This window comes from Lottia gigantea, assembly GCF_000327385.1.
Source record: "Lottia gigantea unplaced genomic scaffold LOTGIsca_51, whole genome shotgun sequence".
NCBI lineage: Eukaryota > Metazoa > Mollusca > Gastropoda > Lottiidae > Lottia > Lottia gigantea.
Genome location: NW_008709752.1, coordinates 272,248 through 292,537, shown reverse-complemented (window position 1 = coordinate 292,537; position 20,290 = coordinate 272,248). Strand labels below are relative to the sequence as shown.

Genomic DNA, 20,290 nt, shown 5'->3' with positions numbered 1-20,290 from the left:
TTGTTTTTTTATCATGTAGTTTTGTTCGATTTCTAGTTCCATTTTTTAGGTAATTAAATTAAATGAATTTCTGATAAAGCAAAAGATGGAAAGTGTTTAACATCTACAATAGGTTGCCCAGTAAGATGTCCATGCTTTATTTTTTCATGATCTGTTATAATTATTTCAGGTTTGGAAATATAAACTTCTACAGATACAAACGATATTTGTTCTTTCGAATCATTAATCTTATTCAAATGAACTGAAAATTTTGGTTTTTCGATATTGATTTTTATCGAACATCTAAAGGTATATATGCCTCCAACTTCTGTGCCAACATTACGTTCAATTATTGATGAAAATATTATAAATTCTTTATCTTGTTGACTTTTATGAATATCGATTGAGGTAAATAAATTAGTTGAAGAGGAATGTTTGAGTGAATAACTATTACTAACAAAATATCGTTTTACGTATTCAAAGTCTGTCGCTCGTAAAAACTGATAATTGATTGTATATTCTTTTTGTGGTTCTGGATTTCTAATAATATTCATTGATGGTGGAGTTTCCGTCTCCAATATCATATGAAATTGACTCAATGAAAAATAATCATATTCTTTATCTGGAATGGTTAACATTCTAAACTTATCTATATATTTTCCACTCGTTTTAATTTTAAATAATTGATTAAGCTTGCTGTTTTCGTCGTTAATTTCAAATTCTTTAGTTTTACATTGTGAAAATCCATATATTTTATATTTATATATTATTGATTTATCAATATTATTAGTAATAGATTCATTGTATCACGCAAATTTCTAAATGGTTATATTTTGTATTTGTTGTTGAATACAGGTTTTAATTTCGCTATCATCAATATTTTGTATTTGTTGTTGAATATAGGTTTTGATTTCGCTATCATCTATGTTTTGTATTTGTTGTTAAATATTTGTTAGTTCTTTTTGTAATTCACTGTTAAGTTTAGTTTCCAGAGCATTTAATTCCTGTTGAAACGTTCACTACGTTGACTAATTGTTTTTGAATAAAACTTATTAAACCTTATACCTCTTGTTGTAGTTTAGTATCATTAACAAAATTTTTATTATTTGGTTGACGTTTGAAGAATCTTTTCACATTACTTATTTTATCTTCTAATTGGTTTTTGTTTAGTTCAATTGAATTTATTTGTTCCCGTAAATATTTCTTGTGAACAGCGTCATTATCATTTTCCGGAGATTTTAAATTAGTTACTTTGAAATTGTTCATATCTATATCACCTTGGAGAGTGTCTCCGATTTGATCCACAAAGTAAGGTTTCGCGTTATTTATCCACGCTGTAGTGTTAGGTTTTTTAGTTTCTAAAGATAAAGAACCTAATCCAAACTTGTTCGCCATTTTTATTGAGTTAAATTTATTATAATTTCTTCAAACTGTTTTCTTAAACTCAACTGATATAAAACCCAAAGTGAAAGCTGTCCACAAAACTTTTTGAATTTGAAATGTTGAACATTTGATTGGTTGATTAGTCAATTGCATTATCTCTTCAGTTGGTTCTAATCCAAAAGAATCAAAGAAATATAAGTTATTTGAAGAGTCTTTGTACAAAGCAGAATGATGAACTCCTTTTTGATCGGAAGTATGTATATTTGTCATAGCATAAAATTTTCCTTTCTTATATTTGAGATAATTTATTTCATCTCTCATACAATAATAAAACGGTGATATATTTAACTCATTCGACCGTCTCATAAGTTGAAAGATTGTGGTTGTATCAGTTCCATATTTATCGAGAAAGATATTCATTTTCAAAAGTCGGTCTTTTGAAGGTCGTTTTGAAAAAACCTACCTATGATTTGTTCTTTGTCTTGGTCGATTAATTCATATGTCGGAGGTGATGTGGTGTTTACTTTATCAACGATGAATATTTCGTCTGTCCAGTATCCAACGTAACCTTTTTCGAATTTGCTTTTATATTTGAAAATACGAACGTGATCTCCAATTTTAAATTTGGGTTTAATATTAAAATTACTTATTTCATTTTCGTAGTTACGCTGTGCGGTAATTGACTTTATAATATTTGGATTATTTCTGTCTTGTGTTGGTGTGACACCTATAGATGAATGAATTTTGTTATTGTATTCATCTACAACCTCTGGTAATATTTTAAGCCATTTTTGAGACTTCAATTCCGTGAACTTTTTGAATAATCTATTTTTAGAGTTCTATTATATCTCCCAATAATCACAGCTTTACCTTCATTATGCGTGCTGTCAATTTCAAATCCCAGAGATTTCATATTTTTGTTATAAAATTCACTTCCTTTATCTACCCACAGTTTTTCTGGATGTCGGCTAGATTGTTTCATAATCGTTTCAAAAGCATGTTAGACTGATAATCCTGTTTTGTTTTTCAAAGGAATAACCCAAGCATATCTCGTATACAAATCTATAACTGTTAAGCAATATTTATTTCCTCTTTCGACTGGCATATTAATTGAAAGTTGGATTTGGAATATTTTCAAGTTCGATTATCATTTGTCTGTTTCGTGTCTAAACTTTATGTCTTCAGTTCTGTATAGTATGTCGTGTTTAAGCGCAGCGGCGTCAACTCTATTGACTGGTTCTTCACCCGGTTTGGGTTTATCGTTTTCGTCTAATAGCAGATCTAACCTGGTACCTGGACTAGTGTAATTATGACCGGGAAGATTTTTTTCTCCGGGATATTTTGCCCATGGAAATCCAAGAAGAGAACCCAATGATTTTTGTATATCTCCTGAACCAAGTTTTTGGAGCGTGTTCGACTATCATTTTTATCCTATAACTTCAAAACCTTTTCCTTTCCTTTCTTCTAGTCTCCTGTTTCGCAGATCTCTTATCAACTCGTCAGATTGTTTCACTGTGTCGCTTATACTCTTTCCCGCTTCCGCGATAGAACCGTCAGCTTTAGCCTCCGGGGAAATGAGGGATTTGTTTTTTGAAACAAAGCTAGCTACTTTTGGAATTATTGTTTTACCTAGAGAAAATATTGACGAAAAGATACCGTCACCCGAATAATCTTCGAAATTGTGTTGTTCGTGTTTTAGAATTAAACTCATCCTATTGTTAAATGAGTTAATTTAACGAAGAAATTGTGGTCTGTTTTTTTCTAAAACAAGAGTTATCTTCCTTCTAGAAGTTGCTACATTATTAATAACCGGATGTTAAGGGATGTTATTTTGTATAAGGGTATTTTTAATATGCTTTTTTCGTTTAATTTAAAAATGAAATGTAGGGTGAATAGGTCCTTTATTGGGTGGGGGTTGATGGAATGTAGGGTGTGTTTGGAGTGGGAATTGTTGAAGGTGTTTTTGGTGTAAGAATTTATGAATTTATGTTTAGGTCTTTTTTTGGGGACCTCTCAATATGTTTCGCACTTTCACCATGAAATGTAATGGAATGGGGAATTTTGTGCGAACATATTGAGAGTCCTTAAACTACTACCATTTTCTAGTCGGTTCTCTAATCGACATATTTGTTTCAAACATTATGTATATTTCAAACGGAATGAAAATATTTTAATATGAATATGTTCCACGTTCAATCTACCATTTTCCTTATCATTAAGGATGATTCTTCTTAATCAACACAAATCAATTTAAACATCATAGAATTTAATTATATATTAAATTCACTTGGAATATATAAAATACTATGAATTTTAAACTGGCAACCATCGAAAACAATTGTCGATATTTTTAATCTGTGTCAGCTATAAAGTTGTTGTCAGCAGCTTATATTACACCCGCATCAGTAGAGGGCCTCCTCTCACTGTTCAGTGATCACAGCAGAATTCCTTAGCATCAGGACGCATTACACGCAGCATGCCGCAATCCCATCCGATTCACAAATCAGTCCGCAATTTATCTCTCTCACTTCTCCTAGTTGCATCTCAGAAGTTACCGCTGAAATACGAAGAATGATTCACAACTACTAAATCACCGGATCGAACTAGTATGGATCTCGTCGTATGGGTCCATCCCTAGAAATGATCAAGCAGACCGTTGTGCCAGGGAAAGTCTGAGTCTGAAGGATACTCATATTCGACATTTTACTGTATCGTATCTTCTAGGATCATCCAAATTTGGCTGACATGTTACGGATGATTGATCCGAAGATACCAAAGCAAACCAGCCAACAGCAAATTGGTACGAGACCATACCTTCCATTGAAACCAAAATCAATCAAATCGGATAATCCGTTAATAACTTATTTCAATTTAAAGAAATGTGTGTAATTCCAATAAGACGGCGAACATGTTACATCCAGGTCGGATATTTTTAAACTTTGTCAATGCCAAGAGGATTGTTGTTACGATTGAGTACTGAAATGATAAAAATTAAAATACTAGACAGAGTGGGACTTTGCTACAGTTCTGACCGGTTCTTTTAAAACTTCTCCGTCACCGTAATCGGGAATCCATCCCGAAACTGAATCGTAGTTTTGGGGATATAGAACCGTTTTCAACATTGTGCCAAACTCGCCGGGGTGTTTTATGGTCTCTATCGGATTTGAACCAGCTTCCAAAACCATTTCGCTGAATAAAGACGGAAAGAAATTGTTTTTTAACGTCGTGTTAGTTTGTGTAACTCGATTCTGAGTGGAGTCTTTGATTTTGAAATCGCATCGGAAATGGGCATCGGAAAGCACCAATCAATTGGAGAACGAATTAATTTCAAAGGTAACTCTCCCTCCGTCGTTTATTTGGGTCTTTGTCCCTACCGATGGTGAGATGATTAAGTAATCCTCTTTCTTCTTGTTGAACGAATATTGAATCGGATCATACAATTGAAAGATTGGATCCAATCTGTAATTTTTGCTTGCCATATGAAAAGACATATACTACTGATATAAACTTTAAAACTATACCCTTAACCATTACACCTAGCGCTTATTACTTAAATGTATTTAAAAGTAAATGGAGTTTTGATTGATAGGGGCGATAGTTTTGTTGACTTCAGATTAAGAATTAATTATCATGAATTTACTCATTTCTGTTGTTAGTAATATCTGTAACCATCTGTATATTGAACGTGTATCTCCTTCATGGAATGTAAATATTTTATATACGTAAATAAAGATTAAAAAAAAAGTGTCTCGTTGTGTCCCGCATTTCAAGCTTCTACACGAAACAGGTCATAAGATATGCACATATCCAGCTCAAAGAAGCGAAAATATTGTAATAAAAACATCGAAATTTAAAAAAAATCAATAATTTCAATTTTGCATGAAAAAACAATTGTTATATATCACATGAAAGAGCACTATGAGCACATTCAGAATCCACAAAAATTAACCCGAATTTTGCTGTTTTGGGACAACTATAAAACCGGAAGTAGACGCTATATGAATGCATCAACTGATATCCAAGGTAAATGACCCTATAAAGGTCAAGGTGATCAAAGGTCAAGGTCACAAATTTAGCGCCTTGCAACTTTCAAAAATTTCAACCGGAAATTGCATAAAGGCTTAAGAACTTTAGTTATCTATTTTTGCACAAACAATTTCAGATCAATCAGATAAAAAGCAAAAAAGTTATTTTTCTTGGTCAAATATTTCAAAATTCGGCCGAAAACAGTGTGCGACAAATTTTCGATTTTTTGAATTTTTTAAACTGCTGCCATGTCAGAAATAACATTGCAAAAATGAAGACCCGAAGAAAATCGACGCAAAAATGCGACTTTTAGAGCCAATTAATCACTTTTTGAACATGTTGAACTTTGGAACTTCTGGTTCTGCAAAATAATCCAATTTATATTCATTAACAACGTTGCCACTATAGAAATTCTACACATGTAGAAATTTTGATGCAGCTGACGAAGCCCAGGCTGTGTGCCCTGTGGCAAAAATCGAAAAAAAAAATTGGCACTTCGATAACAAACTGGGACTTAATTACTTTGGGCCATTATGGTAAAGTTCTAAGTTGACTATTACACTTGAAGAGAAAGTCAGGTTGTTGTTATTCTTTAAAATGCCCCTTTCTGTTGATGTCCATTCTAGTAATTGTCGGGTAGTGTAAAACACATTTGTATTTTCAGAGTTTCGTGAAAAAATGGAAGGCAGTACATAAATGGACACCCTTCATCTTTGGACTCCTACGACAAATACCATACGGAAAAGTATGATTGCGACTTGGGAAGATAAAAATAGCACGATATAATGCAGACAGATATAGGTTTATTATAGTTCGTATTTGAAAAAAAAAATGTCCTTTCTCGAGGCATTCCAAAGTTGATTTATGGCGCTACATACAAAGTGAATCGTCGTCATTCAGACAAGCCATGACAGAAACATGAGGATCCGCCACAAATTGGTCGAAGGGTTTCTTAAACAGAGAACAGGTAGTACCTGTATGTCGTACAGTTTTACATCCAGGTGTACTAGTACAGAGCTGTTGACAGGCATCGACGGAATTGATAGATTTATATGCAAAGTTGAAAAACAGTTCACATTTGCCGTAGAAGAACATACTAAGTGTACAACCAATAGTAGCTGAACATTTAGCATTACATTCAGCTTCAGTGTCGAGGGGAACGGTTGCATTAGCAAAGAGTCCATCAGTTGAAGATTTTACTCCATCTTTACATGTAACATTACATTCGAGATCTAAAATGTTACAAATAACTATTATTACAATTAGAAGGGAGCGGATAGAAAGCAAAATCTGTGAAATATGCACGAATTTATCTTAATTCCTTATGCCTTTCTACCCTTTGATTTGAAATGAAAGAGTGTTGAATAATAGCGGTGCCAGTGGGGTTACAAAGGAGGGGACAACATGATGTATTGACATTTTGTCAGTACAGCGGGATAAGCTTGCTCCTTTAATGGTAATTAAACTTTTAACGTTACATCATATGTGTAAATTAGAATAGGGAATGCATAGTTATCCTCTCATACCAATATACAGATTATTTTACATCAAGACAGCTTTTCACCGAAGTTCAATTCCTAAAATTTCTCAAATTTCTCAAACTTTTGCTGAATGTTGACTCAGATACTCTACAGTCTTGGTGGTACAGTACGCAATGATGATCATGCACTTACCTAAGTTCAGAATGGTGTTGCTAAGTATGTCTATGTAAAAACGATAAATAGGTAACGATATTGTAAGTTAATAAATCACCTTGTAATATTTTCACCTCACAAAGAGTTAGATGTTGTTGTGCTGGTACTGTAATAAATATAAACTGTCCTTCTTTACAATCATATACAGTGTATATATCTTGTGGTGTGGAACTTTCATCTGTGTAACAAACTTGACATGATTCCAATGTACTTTCATCACAACTTCCAGTATTGCTTACTCTTATAGAGAATCCTTGTAATCTTTCCCTGACTGAAATTTTATAAGTAATTTTTTAACAAATTTTACTCTATAGGATATCACCATTTATCATATCTTCATATATCCTATTGATAATAAAATAACTTACCAGGCATTAAAATAGATGGAATTGGTGGGACCTCGATTAATTAGTTTTATGTAATAGTCAACGCGGTTTTAAATATCATATGCACCAATCCTCAGTGTGTCTATAATCTCTAGCATACAGACGGTTAAGTTATGGGCGGCAACCCTCAATGAGTGACTGAATGCAAGAGAATATTTGCACGTAATATTGTTTTACAGTGGGAGGGCGTGAACCACGAGATTTAGGACTCAGATTCTAGGGATAGATTTTTCCATTAAGTAACATTTCAGAACCCAAGCCGTGACACCCGACTTCCGCTTGAACTGAGGCTCTGTATATACTCACAAATGTTCCTGTTATACAACATAATAGTTTGAAATAGTTCAATTGACTGTAAGTTAACACACCACCACTCAGGACCATTATGAATATTAGTAGTTGAACATGATCCATGTCCCCATTCGCCATCAGTAGTACCATCTACAGCATTTGATGATGAGGATTTTACATAAAATGTTGAACTTTGACTTGTTTCCTTATTCATTGCTAAATTTTCTAAAGACATTAATATAATTGAGTATTGTAGTCGCCCCTTATAGTAAAAAGCTACATTCTGTACAGAAAGTATCTATGAAAAATAGACAACACGATTCAATCGGTTACAAATATCGTCTTTAGAACGGGGCTGTGATAGAAAACTTGTTAGATGACAATGGAGACGGAAATATAAGAAACAAAAAACAAAGGAATTTTTAATCTAATTTTAATAAGATTGTATTTTAAGTGATCTTTTGAAAGATGAGTTATTTTTCATACATCCATTCATTCAGTATATTATGCATCACGAACACACACATATTGTCGTGAACGATATTATAATTTAATAAATCACCTTGTAATATTTTCACTTCACAAAGTGTTAAAGTTTGTTGTGCTGGTACTGTAATAAATATAAACTGCCCTTCTTTACAATCATATACAGTGTATATATCTTGTGGTGTGGAACTTTCATCTGTGTAACAAACTTGACTTGAATCAAATGTACTTTGATCACATCCTCCAGTATTGCTTACTTTTATAGAAAATCCTTGTAATCTTTCCTTGGCTGAAATTTTAAAATTATTTAACATATTTTCTCATAATCATGTCACTGTTTATCAAATCACAATATATAAAATGAAGATAAATAAGACAAAACTTTACCAGGCATTAAAATAGACAGAATCGGTGAGATCTGGATTAATTAGTTCAATGTAATGGTAAAACTATTATATTTATATACTCACCGCCGTTTCTATTATACAACCTAATAGTGTGAAATCGTTCAGGTGCCCGCAAGTTAACACACCACCATTTGGGACCATTAGTAAAGTCAGTATGTGTACAGGATCCATTCCACCATTCGCCATCAGTATTACCATCTACAGCATTTGATGATGATGATAGTACATAATATGTTGAACTTTGACTTGTATCTTTACCAAATGCTAAATTTTCTACAGATAAAATATATATAGTAAAAAGGTCAATTCTGTACAGAGAGTATATATGAATTATTAACCACACGCTTGTTTAGAAATATTGTGATTGGAACGGGACTGTAGTAGAAAACTTGTTTCATTACAATGTAGACGAAAATAACACAAACCAAATTTTAATCGAATTCTAATAAGATTGCATTGGAAAAAACCTTTTTTTATATTGACTCCTTTTAAAAATAAGTTATCTTTCAAACATTCATTCATTTAGTCTATCATTCATCACGAACACACACATATTGTCGTGAACGATATTGTAATTTAATAAATCACCTTGAAATATTTTCACCTCACAAATAGTTTGAAGTTTTTGTGCTGGTACTGTAATAAATATAAACTGTCCTTCTTTACAATCATATACAGTGTATATATCTTGTGGTCTGGAACTTTCATCTGTGTAACAAACTTGACTTGATTCAAATGTACTTTGATCACATCCTCCAGTATTGCTGACTTTTATAGAGAATCTGTGTAATCTTTCCTGGTCTGAAATTTTCAAAGGAATTACTTAACATGATTTTCATATATAGAATGTCACCGTTTATTATATATTATCATATAAAAAATAAAAACTAGAGCCACACGTGGCACAGAGTGGGACTTTGCAAATGTGACAAATTGCATTAGACTCCAAAACCAACCTTCTACGATAATTACGTCACGTGCAAGAACAGTCTAAAGTTGAGAAGTTTAAATTCTTTGGAAGATTGTTATACCGGAAGTAGACAGACTTCACAAATGAAAGTATCAGAAGATAGCCAAGGTCAATGACCTTGGACATTGAAAAGGAGACGGTCTACAAAAGTCAAGGTTACGAGATACAAGTCATCAAAATTTGAAAATATATACGGAAGTTGAGAAGTTGACAGTAAATATAAATGTATAAATAGATAGCCAATGTGAATGACTTTCGATCCTAAAAAGGTCAAGGTTAAAAAAGGTCAAAAATTGAAAATTTTGAATTTTCAAAACATGTTCCTTTTTTTTTTAACTATAAAGCTGAAACAATCGAACTTCTAAGACAAAGTGACCCAAGAGATGAAGTTATTGTACGCAAAGTTCCTTTTGAGCGAATGTTCTCATGTCAATAATGAGTAATTTAACCCGGATGTGCCACTCCCGCCTCATTTTTTTGGCATAAGTTAATTGATATTCTGAATGCTTTGTTGTGTTCCAAATTTAAATCTTCTACATCATACAGATCAAAAGATATAGTTCTACATCATACAGGTTAAAGATATAGGTCAAGAGAAGTCATTAAAGGCCAAAATCGAAAATTGAAAATATGGAAATATTAAAACCCGTTCCTTTTTTGGATCTATAAAGATGAAACAACTGAGCTGTTAACACAAACTGGCCAAAAGGATGAGGTTATTGTGTGCTAAGTTCCTTTTCGAACAAATGTATTCTATGCGAGTTATGCCCCTTCACCCAAAGGTAAACAATTACTAATTCAACCCGGATGTGCCACGCCCACCTCAATTTTTTGTCATAGATGAATTCATATTCAAATTGTTTAGTAATGTTCCAAATTTCAATGTTCTACATAAAATAGGTCATAAGATATACATACACCAAGCTCAAAGAGACAATAATTGTAAAAAAAAAACACTCAAATTTGAAAAAATCACGAATTTTGCTTTGAAAAACAATTGTTATATATCTCTGGAAAGCACGTTAAGAATCCCAAAAAATTAACCGTCTAGGTTAGTTAGGTCACGTGCTTGAACAGTCCAAAGTTCCGAATTTGGCTTTTTTCGGACAGCTTTTAAACCGGAAGTACATGTCGGAGGTAAAATGTCTGAGAATCAAAATGTGAAATAAGCCGTCAAACTTTCAAAAATTTCAACCGGAAATTGCATAAAAGCAAAAGCGAAAATAAAAAATCGGGTTTCTTGGAGGTTATTTATTTTTTGTGTTCTTTCAATTGACACCAAAATCATTTAAATCAGATAAATCGTTATCTCGGAATAGATTTTGACGCATTTCAGGAAAATCAAAATGGAGGCCAAAGTATCCTTTCGGAATGTATGTAATGCTCAAAGTCGTTTTAACTATCATATTTAATACTCACATGAGTCACTATTATACAGCACAATAGTTTGGAATCGTTCAGGAGCTAACAAGTTAACACACCACCATGTAGGACCACTCTTTTGATTAGTAACTGCACAAGAATCATGAAACCAATTTTTATCAACATTACCATCTACAGCATATGATGATAATAATCTAAAATATGTTGAACTTTGTCTTGTTTCTTTACCCATTGCTATATTCACTTTAGACAAATTTAGAATTTAGTATAGTAGTAGGCCTATAGATTAAAAAGCTAGATTCTGACAATTACGCTTCGATTGGTTTAAAATATCGCCATAGGAACGGGACTGTGGTAGAAAAGCTTTTTTTATTTACTATTATTTGAAAATAAATTATTTTTTTCAAACATTCATTCAGTCTATCATGCATCACGAACACATTCACAATGTCATGAACGATAGTAAAACATTTTTTTATACAAAGCATCTATAAATTATAGAAGTAAGTCAAGTAAAGTACTTTATGTTTTGACACAATTGTCTATTCCTGGTTTTAAAAAGCACATTTTATTAAAATACTGAAAAACGACAATCAAAAATCTTAATTGAAAACCAAATTTAATTAATGATTTAAAGCACAAACTAAAGATAATAATAATTCAGAAAGCAAAAGTGATAAATAGTGAAGATAATATATATATCTTAAACGAAACTGTTTTCTAAATATTACTAACCTAAAGCTCTGACGTCTAAACTGTAGGACAATAAAGTCAAGCCGACAAGTTGACTGAAGAACATTGTGACAATGACTTCTGTAGGTAACTGTTAACGAGTTAAAACTTACTATTATAGGCTGCATTTATATAGCAAACACCATTGAATAATTTTTTCATTGGAACATTCTGTAATCAATTTTGTGAACTCATGCAGTAGAGCCCGACATTCTATTTTTTGTTAATCATAAACTATATTAACAGATGTTATCTCTTGCTTTGCCTCGTACAGGTAGATGTAAGGTATAAATAAGGTTGGCAGGATGGTCTTGCAAACATGCTATTTTAATGCTTGACGCACCCAAATTGATTCTGAGAACTTGGTGGTGTATAGATGGTGTATGGTGTAATAGAAGGACTTTTCGGTTGCTCACCAGTCAGTATTGGATAAGAATCGCAGTATGTGGAGAGCTTTAAGGCATTTTGTTTTGAAGATTTTGATGTCAAGACTAACAGTGCCCGACACCAAACACTACTTTCAAATGCATACGTAAAAATAAACAAATTGACCCTTTTAAAACAAATTCAGGTTTATCAAGTTTATACACGGCAAATAATATATATTAAAAATATTTTGTATAATATAGAATACAATTATTGTCTAGCCAAAGTTAATAAAGTAAAATGTATTATATAATATACTTTTGATTTAATGATTCACAGACGAAAATTCAATTATGTAAGCTTACCGAAGACCATTGCGTTGCTAACAATCTACTTGAATTTCACATATTAAAGTTTTACTTTTGGTGACAAAAGTGTCTAATTAAAAAACACTGCCAAAATTAAGAATGATAACCTAACATTTACGTCATATTAAGATTTTTGTCGGACTTTGTTATCGAAATGTCAATTCTTTTTTTTTTGTTTTTTTTTTGTTTTTTTCGATTTTTACACACCTTCCTGAGCTTAGACTACAATTGTTGCAGCAACCATTCAACCATTTTTTGCAAAACCGGAAGTGCCACAGTTCAATATGTGCAAGAATAGATAATCGGCTCTAGAAGTCGTATTTTTGGCCGATTTTCTTTGGGTTTGCATTTTTGGAATCTACTGTTAAAATCTGAAAGAATAGCAGTTTCAAAATTTCAAAATTCGAAAATTTGTCGCAGACAATTTTTTTGCCAGATTTTGCTTTTTTCATTTTTTTTGCTTTTTGTCTGATTAATCTGAAAAAAATTGAGCAAAGACTGTTTAAGAATGTAAACAAAATGGTACAGTCAAATTTTCAATTTCACTTCCGGTTTAAACAGGAAAACGATGTTCACTTCCGGTTGAATATCTTCCGGTGTAATTTGTATAGGACAAAAAATTTTATGCTGATAAATAGACAAAGTTATGACAAAAAACGAAGAAAAAAAAATCCGGAACAAACGTGAAACTTTGGCCGCCATTTTGATTTTTCTGAAATGATTCGATTTTTATTCAGACATAATGGCTCATCCGATTTGAATGATTTTGGTGTCAAATGAAAGAAGATAAAAAAAAAAAACCATGACATTAGGAAGCCGTTTTTTGATTCTCAATTTTGCTTTTTTGCAATTTTTTCAAAGTTTGAAGGGTCATATCTCGTGATCTTGAACTTTGATGACCTTGACCTTCATAAGGTCAAAGGTCGTTGACCTTAGCTATCAATATCAATACTTTGATATTTGACCTCCGACATGTACTTCCGGTTTTATAGCTGTCCGAAAACAGCCGAATTCGCAACTTTGGACTGCTCTAGCACGTGACCTAATTAACCTAGAGGGTTAATTTTTTCGGATTCTTAATGTGCTTTTCATGCTCTTTCACGTGATTTATAACAATCGTTTTTTAAAGCAAAATTGAAATTTGTGAATTTTTCAAATTTGAGTTTTTTTTTACAATATTTCCGTTTCTTTGAGCTTGGTGTGTATATATCTTATGACCTATTTTATGTAGAACATTGCAACTTGGAACACAACAAGACAATTTGAATATAAATTAACCTATGACAAAAAAGTTGAGGTGGGCGTGGCACATCCGGGTTGAATTACTAATTGTTTACATTTTGGGAAAGGGGCATAACTCGCATAGGATACATTTGTTCAAAAAGGATCTTTGCACACAATTACCTCACTATTTTGGCCAGTTTGTGTTAATAGGTCAATTGTTTCAGCTTTATATTTCCAAAAAAGGAACGGGTTTTGAAATTTCCATATTTCCAATTTTCTATTTTGATCTTTATTGACTCTTGTTGACCTATATCTTTTGACCTGTATGATGTAGAAGCTTTAAATTTGGAACACAACATAACATTCAGAATATCAATTAACCTATGCAAAAGAAATTGAGGTGAACGTAGCACATCCGGGTTAAATTACTCATTATTGACAATTTTGGCAAGGGACATAACGCGCAACGTATAAATTTCTTTAAAATGGAACTTTGCATACAATTACTTCATCCGTTGAGCCACTTTGTCTTAGAAGTTCCATTGTTTCAGCTTTATATCTAAAAAAAAAGAACAGGTTTTGAAAATTATAAATTTTCAATTTTTGATCTTGACCTTTTTTGACCCTGATTTTTGTAGGATCAAAGGTCATTCACCTTGGCTATCTATTTATACTTTTATATTTGCTGTCCTATCTCAACTTCCGGTTTTATAGTCGTATATATTTAAAAATTTTGATGACTTGTATCTAGTAACCTTGACCTTTGTTGACCGTCTCCCTTTCAATGTCAAATGTCATTGACCTTGGCTGTCTTCTGATACTTTCATTTGTGAGGTTTGTCTACTTCCGTTATAACAATCTTCCAAAGAATTCTTCTCAACTTTAGACTGCTCTTGCGCGTGATGTAATTATCGTAGAAGGTTGATTTTTTCTGAGTCTTTTGCATTTTGCTACATTTGCAAAGTCCCACTCTGTGCCACGTGTGGCTCTAGTTCTTTTCTTTTTTTTGTAGGCATGCACGTTATTATTGAAATTGTACATTTTATGATCAAATTCAAATAAATCACTTCTCATGCAAAATGGCATATTCCAAAATAATAAACTTATAAACGCGAATATGCCAAACAAGGGGAATTCCTTTAGTTTGTTGATGTAGGTAGATGTAGTTTGATTAAATTGCAGATGTTTCGTTTCGGTTATTTTCTGTAGATTGCAACACCTCATATCTATGATCTGACACAATTAGTATGTAAATCATATTCGGTTGAATTTTGCCCAATAGTGTCATAATCATACATCAATATTTTTGCAAACCAATCAGAAACACGCCTGTGTTAAACATGACACAACAAATCTGGCTCTATTAGTTCCTCAGACGTGATATACGGATGTGATTTCATCACTAATAGGGCAAGACACAAAATGTCACTTTTTAGGCAATTGAAAATTTACATGTAACTTTCGTATCCCTAGTTTTCAAGATTTGTCACCATGGTAAAAGCAATATTTGATATAAATTTTGGTAACTATACAAAGCTGAGCTACTAATAATTTAGCGTTTGTTTTACGATGTGTTCTTTAGGGCATTTATGACGTAAAGCTTTTCAGTTCAACATTTGTTACATCGTCAGGTGTTTTTTGTGTAGGCTTGGCTCTGCAATCAACAGGTCGGATAATTTGAAATTATATATTTCTGTTTAGTTTGTCAAATCTGTTTTTGGTGGCTCAATGTTATTTTCATATTTTTGATATTTAAACGACTGCATGGGATTGTAATTCTTTGTTGCATCAAATCGAAATCGATTTGTCACGCTTTGTTTCTTTCTGTATATTGCAGTGCGTTCGTTATATCGTTATGCTTTGTTTTCGTAATTTAAAAAAAAATATATAGATGATTTTACAGTAACTGTAATAGTTTTCCGCGACATTTGCAATGCATATGACCTACCTCTGTAGCAAATAAATAAATATATATTGGAACATATGCATATTATGACAAAAAGTAACAAATTGTCTCTAGGCGTATTTTTGGAGCGATTTTGCATCTTATTTTTGGTATCTCGCAAGAATATTTGATCTGATATCAGTTAAAAATGTTAATTTCGAAAATACATAACACATTTTTTTGAGCTGAATTTTGCAAATATTGACCAAATTCTTCTATTTTCTTGGCTATTTGTCCGATTGCATTGACAGATCACGACAGAAAACAAATTGGCATAGTTAAAAAAAAATGGTATCAGTTCCGGTTTTCACGAAATTAGGTGTAAACTTTCAGTTAACCCACTTCCCGTGTAAATGTATGAACGTCACTAAACCTTACACTAATAGGTAACTCTCCTAATGAATTAGAAAACCAGAGACATTTACTAGTCATGGTAATTTGCCGTCATTTTCATTTTTCGGAAATTTTTTTAATCTGATTTTGACGACTTTGGTCTTAAATGAAAGAACATACAAATTGGAAAAGAAAAATGAAGTAAGTTAAATTTTACTTTTTCGCAATTTATGGTTGAATTTGTTCAATGTTAAAAACTCATGTCTGGTGACAATACGAATGACCCCAAATGACTAGGTGTTAGTCGTATAGATTTACTAATTGTTGAGATTATTTCTCTTTCTTCAATGCCTGTTTCTACAATATATTGAGTATCATTTAGTTTTTCATAGCCTGTAAAGTTGATTCATTCCATACATGTCTGGTTGTAGATATATCTTTCTGAATTGATTTACCATACAAGGAATTACCTAATAATTTCATGCAATTGCTACCATATTACCTAATAATTTCAAGCAATTACTACCAACAATATCACCATCCGTTTTGTATTGATATCTTAAATCTCTCAAAATTAAAATGTTATCTCTATATGGCGGAGTTTTCAAATTGTATTGAAATACTATACCATCTAATATTCTAAGAATTCTTCCACCAGCTTTAACTATTTCTTGAATATCAACACCTTCCAAAACGTCTGAACAGAAACAATTTCTAAACCTAATTTTATTACCAGTTTCCTATTTACCTTCTTTGATCGTCAAACGTCATTATTTTAGAACGTTTCTCGTTTATTTTTTTAAGTTTTGAAGTAACCTCTGTTTTATCTTTATTACTTTTACTATATTCTTTCAATAAACAATTATGTTATCACTGTTGAGCTCTGTATATTCCTTTTATTCCTTACAAATTATCTGTTGTAAATGATTTTATATCATATTCCTCCTTTAATAGATTATGTGATAAAATATCTTATAAAAGGGTGTGTATGTTAGTAAACTTTTTCTACATTTTTCTTTCCAAACCTCAGGGTATACCTTTTTGCATATCGTGTCTTAAAGATTCCCAATTTTCTTCGGTATATTTAGAAATATCTACATCCATAATCTTTCTCAAATTCATTGGTAGATTAGACGAATTCCTCCATGTCGCCAAACTGGATTTTTCATGTTGATAGGAACACGTGAACTTAATATTTTGTAAATAATTTTTATCGGTTGTTATTTCTATCTGTTTTTCCATTTGTTCTGTAGATCTGCATTGGTGAATGGTTTAGATAAAGGTAAAGACAGAATACCTCTCTGTGTTAGTAGTGGACAATGTGATAGCTTCATTGCTTTCTTTTTAAGTATAATCCATTTATCAAAACCAATACTGTTATGAGAAATCAATGTTAATATTTTTTATTATATTGACCTAAATATTGAAACATTTGATCTCTACAATCTTTATCCACAAATATTTCTACTCTATTCATTAGTTGATTATAAAATTTTTCTGGAATATTATCGGTAAGATTTAAATGTGGAGAGTTACTTTTTATCGTCTTTAACTGTTTCCTTAGTGTTCTAAATTAATTAACGTACTGGAATAAGGAATTGCTTTGCGCTTTTCACTTTCTGGATATGTTTCACAATCCCAAGCGAACAAAGCAGCATCACATATATCTGAAAACACGTTCAGTTTTAAAGGTGAGACTTGTTTAACCTCATTATCGTCTCTACACGTTTTCCATAGTTGTTTATAATTTCTTTAATACCTAAACTTATTTTATTTCTTCTTATAAGTAAATTTCTATTTTTGGGATTATCAATTTGAAATGAAGTATCATATCTCTTATTGAACTCATTAATTCTAGTTTTTGTCATTACTCCTTTTCTTTTTGCTTTTGAAAAACTGTTGATCTTGAAATATATTTCTTAAATGTTTGTTCAAAACATGATTTACACATTTGATAAAACAGTTACCATCTGTTGGTATGAATCAATTTTTATACGCACGCATCTCGCTATGTGGACGTATATTGTCGACACCCCTCACCGTCCGTCCGTCAACATTTGCTTGTAAACGCTCTAAAAACTATTTTTTTTTGATGGAATCAAATGAAATTCGGTATGTGTATACATATTCATAAACGAAGATCAAGTTTGAATTTGACCTATTGCCCTTGCCCCAAAATCTTGAATATGCTATTACTCTCTTAGTTTTCAACCGATTTTGATGAAACTTAAAATGGATGTTATAGAAGCTAAATCGAAAGGTTTGAAAAAGGTTAGTTTACTTCTGATTAAATTTAAGGCTTTTTCAAGATTTAGGCCTCCTACGTCAGTATTGGGGAGTTATCGCCCTTTAACCTCTATACGGTAAGTGCCTCTATCAACATCAATTGCTCGTAAACACTCTAAAACTAGAGTTTTTGAAGGAATCAAATGAAATTCGGTATGTGCATACATATTCATGAAACGAAGGTCCGTCCGTCAGTCAACATTTGCTTTGTAAACGCTCTAAAACTAGATTTTTTGATGGAATCAAATGCAATTCGGTATGTGTATACATATTCATAAAACGAAGATCAAAGTCGACGTTTAGAAGCAGAGTTATTGCCCTTGCCCCAAAATCTTGAATATGCTATTACTCTCTTAGTTTTCAACCGATTTTAATGAAACTTAAAATGGATGGTATTGGACCTAAATCGAAAGGTTTGAGCAAGTTTAGTTTACTACTGATTAAATTTAAAGCATTTTCAAGATTTAGGTCTCCTACGTCAGTTTTGAGGAGTTATCGCCCTTTAACCTCTATAGAGTAAGTGCTTCTATCAACATCAATTGCTCGTAAACACTCTAAAAACTAGAGTGTTTGAAGGAATCAAATGAAATTCGGTATGTGCATACATATTCACGATACAAAGGTCCGTCGGTTTGTCCGTCAACATTTGCTTTGTAAACGCTCTAAAAACTAGACTTTTTGATGGAATCAAAATGAAATTCGGTATGTGTATACATATTCATAAAACGAAGATCAAAGTCGACCGTTAGAAGAAGAGTTATTGCCCTTGCCCCAAAATCTTGAATATTTACCACCCGCATGCCGTGGTGGGCGTATATGACTGTGGTCCACTATCTTTACCTTTATATTCAGTTATCGGAATTAGTTCAGTTCGGTTCCTCTACTAACGTTTGATCTTTTCATTTCTTTGAAATTGTCTTAACGTAAAATTATTTTTCCTGTAAAATACCAATTCGTAGCATCAGGATTGATATCGAAACTTGAAAAGATATTATGAAAAGTTTTGGAGTTGAAACCAAGAAGTCTCATATCTTGTTCGTATTGTCCATCATGAAATATCTTTCCATCTATTTCAATTTGACCTTTAAATGTTCAAAATTTATCAGAAGATTCCAGTCCGTGCCCAATGCTACATTTCTAACAACTACCAAACCATTACCAATCACCTCGTCGACGTTTTGGAGTTGAAACCAAGAAGTCTCATATCTTGTTCGTATTGTCCATCATGAAATATCTTTCCATCTATTTCAATTTGACCTTTAAATGTTCAAAATTTATCAGAAGATTCCAGTCCGTGCCCAATGCTACATTTCTAACAACTACCAAACCAGTACCAATCACCTCGTCGACGACCATTATATCCGCTACCAAACCCTATTATCACCAAACAAAGGACAAATTATTATGGAATCTACCTGCGCTGAAAAAATCTACTTAATTATTGGATCATCTAACCTGAATCGATTAACCAAAACCAGTTCAGACACTGAAATAAATTCTTACCCCGGTGCCCAAAATCCATCACATACAGTCTATCCTTGAATCATACGACATTGATCCCAAACCTACTACCGTTATTCTTCATGTACGCCTCAACAACCGTGATCAGCTACCAAACACCTCTTTTAACCAAGCCCAGAAATTAATCGCTACAGCCAACAAAACCATCCCAAACTCCAAGATCCTCTTTACATGTATACCGATCTCAAATAAAATCTCAAGAAAGCACAACAGAACCTCAGCACCCTAAACAACATGAAGATGGGATTCCAATACCAGCAGCGCAACAATCGTACTCCCCTTCGAAGAAGAAGTAGTATATGAGTTTTCTGATATAGCGCATCTCGTTTGATCCGGTTTTTGAGATGTCAGGTATATTTCTTTTCGGATATGACGCATTTCACTTCTGCGCATGTGCAGCTTTTTCAATGCGTCATATCCGAAAAGACACAACTGTTAAAATGTATTATAACAGACTCCCGAAACTGTTAAAAATGTATTATAACAGACTCCCCAAACTGTTAAAAATAT

At 32.4% G+C, this 20,290-nt stretch overlaps 3 protein-coding genes across 3 annotated transcripts; all 3 read right to left on the bottom strand.

Moving 5' to 3' along the window:
- Positions 1–53: 53 nt before the first annotated feature.
- On the bottom strand, positions 54–1,374 carry LOTGIDRAFT_165352 (hypothetical protein; the record flags this gene model as incomplete). The annotated part of the gene is made up of 2 exons (XM_009062371.1): positions 54–551; positions 1,045–1,374. The coding sequence occupies 2 exons, from the start codon at positions 1,372–1,374 to the stop codon at positions 54–56; spliced, it is 828 nt and encodes a 275-aa protein (XP_009060619.1).
- Positions 1,375–6,258: 4,884 nt separating this feature from the next.
- LOTGIDRAFT_165351 (hypothetical protein) lies at positions 6,259–11,237 on the bottom strand (the record flags this gene model as incomplete). Its single annotated transcript, XM_009062370.1, has 6 exons — positions 6,259–6,620; positions 7,141–7,353; positions 8,322–8,534; positions 8,716–8,925; positions 9,241–9,453; positions 11,042–11,237. 6 exons carry the CDS (start codon positions 11,235–11,237, stop codon positions 6,259–6,261), a joined length of 1,407 nt encoding a protein of 468 aa, XP_009060618.1.
- A 2,938-nt stretch (positions 11,238–14,175) lies between these two features.
- On the bottom strand, positions 14,176–17,215 carry LOTGIDRAFT_165350 (hypothetical protein; the record flags this gene model as incomplete). Its single annotated transcript, XM_009062369.1, has 4 exons — positions 14,176–14,254; positions 15,644–15,645; positions 16,468–16,670; positions 17,011–17,215. The coding sequence occupies 4 exons, from the start codon at positions 17,213–17,215 to the stop codon at positions 14,176–14,178; spliced, it is 489 nt and encodes a 162-aa protein (XP_009060617.1).
- Between the last annotated feature and the right edge of the window lie 3,075 nt (positions 17,216–20,290).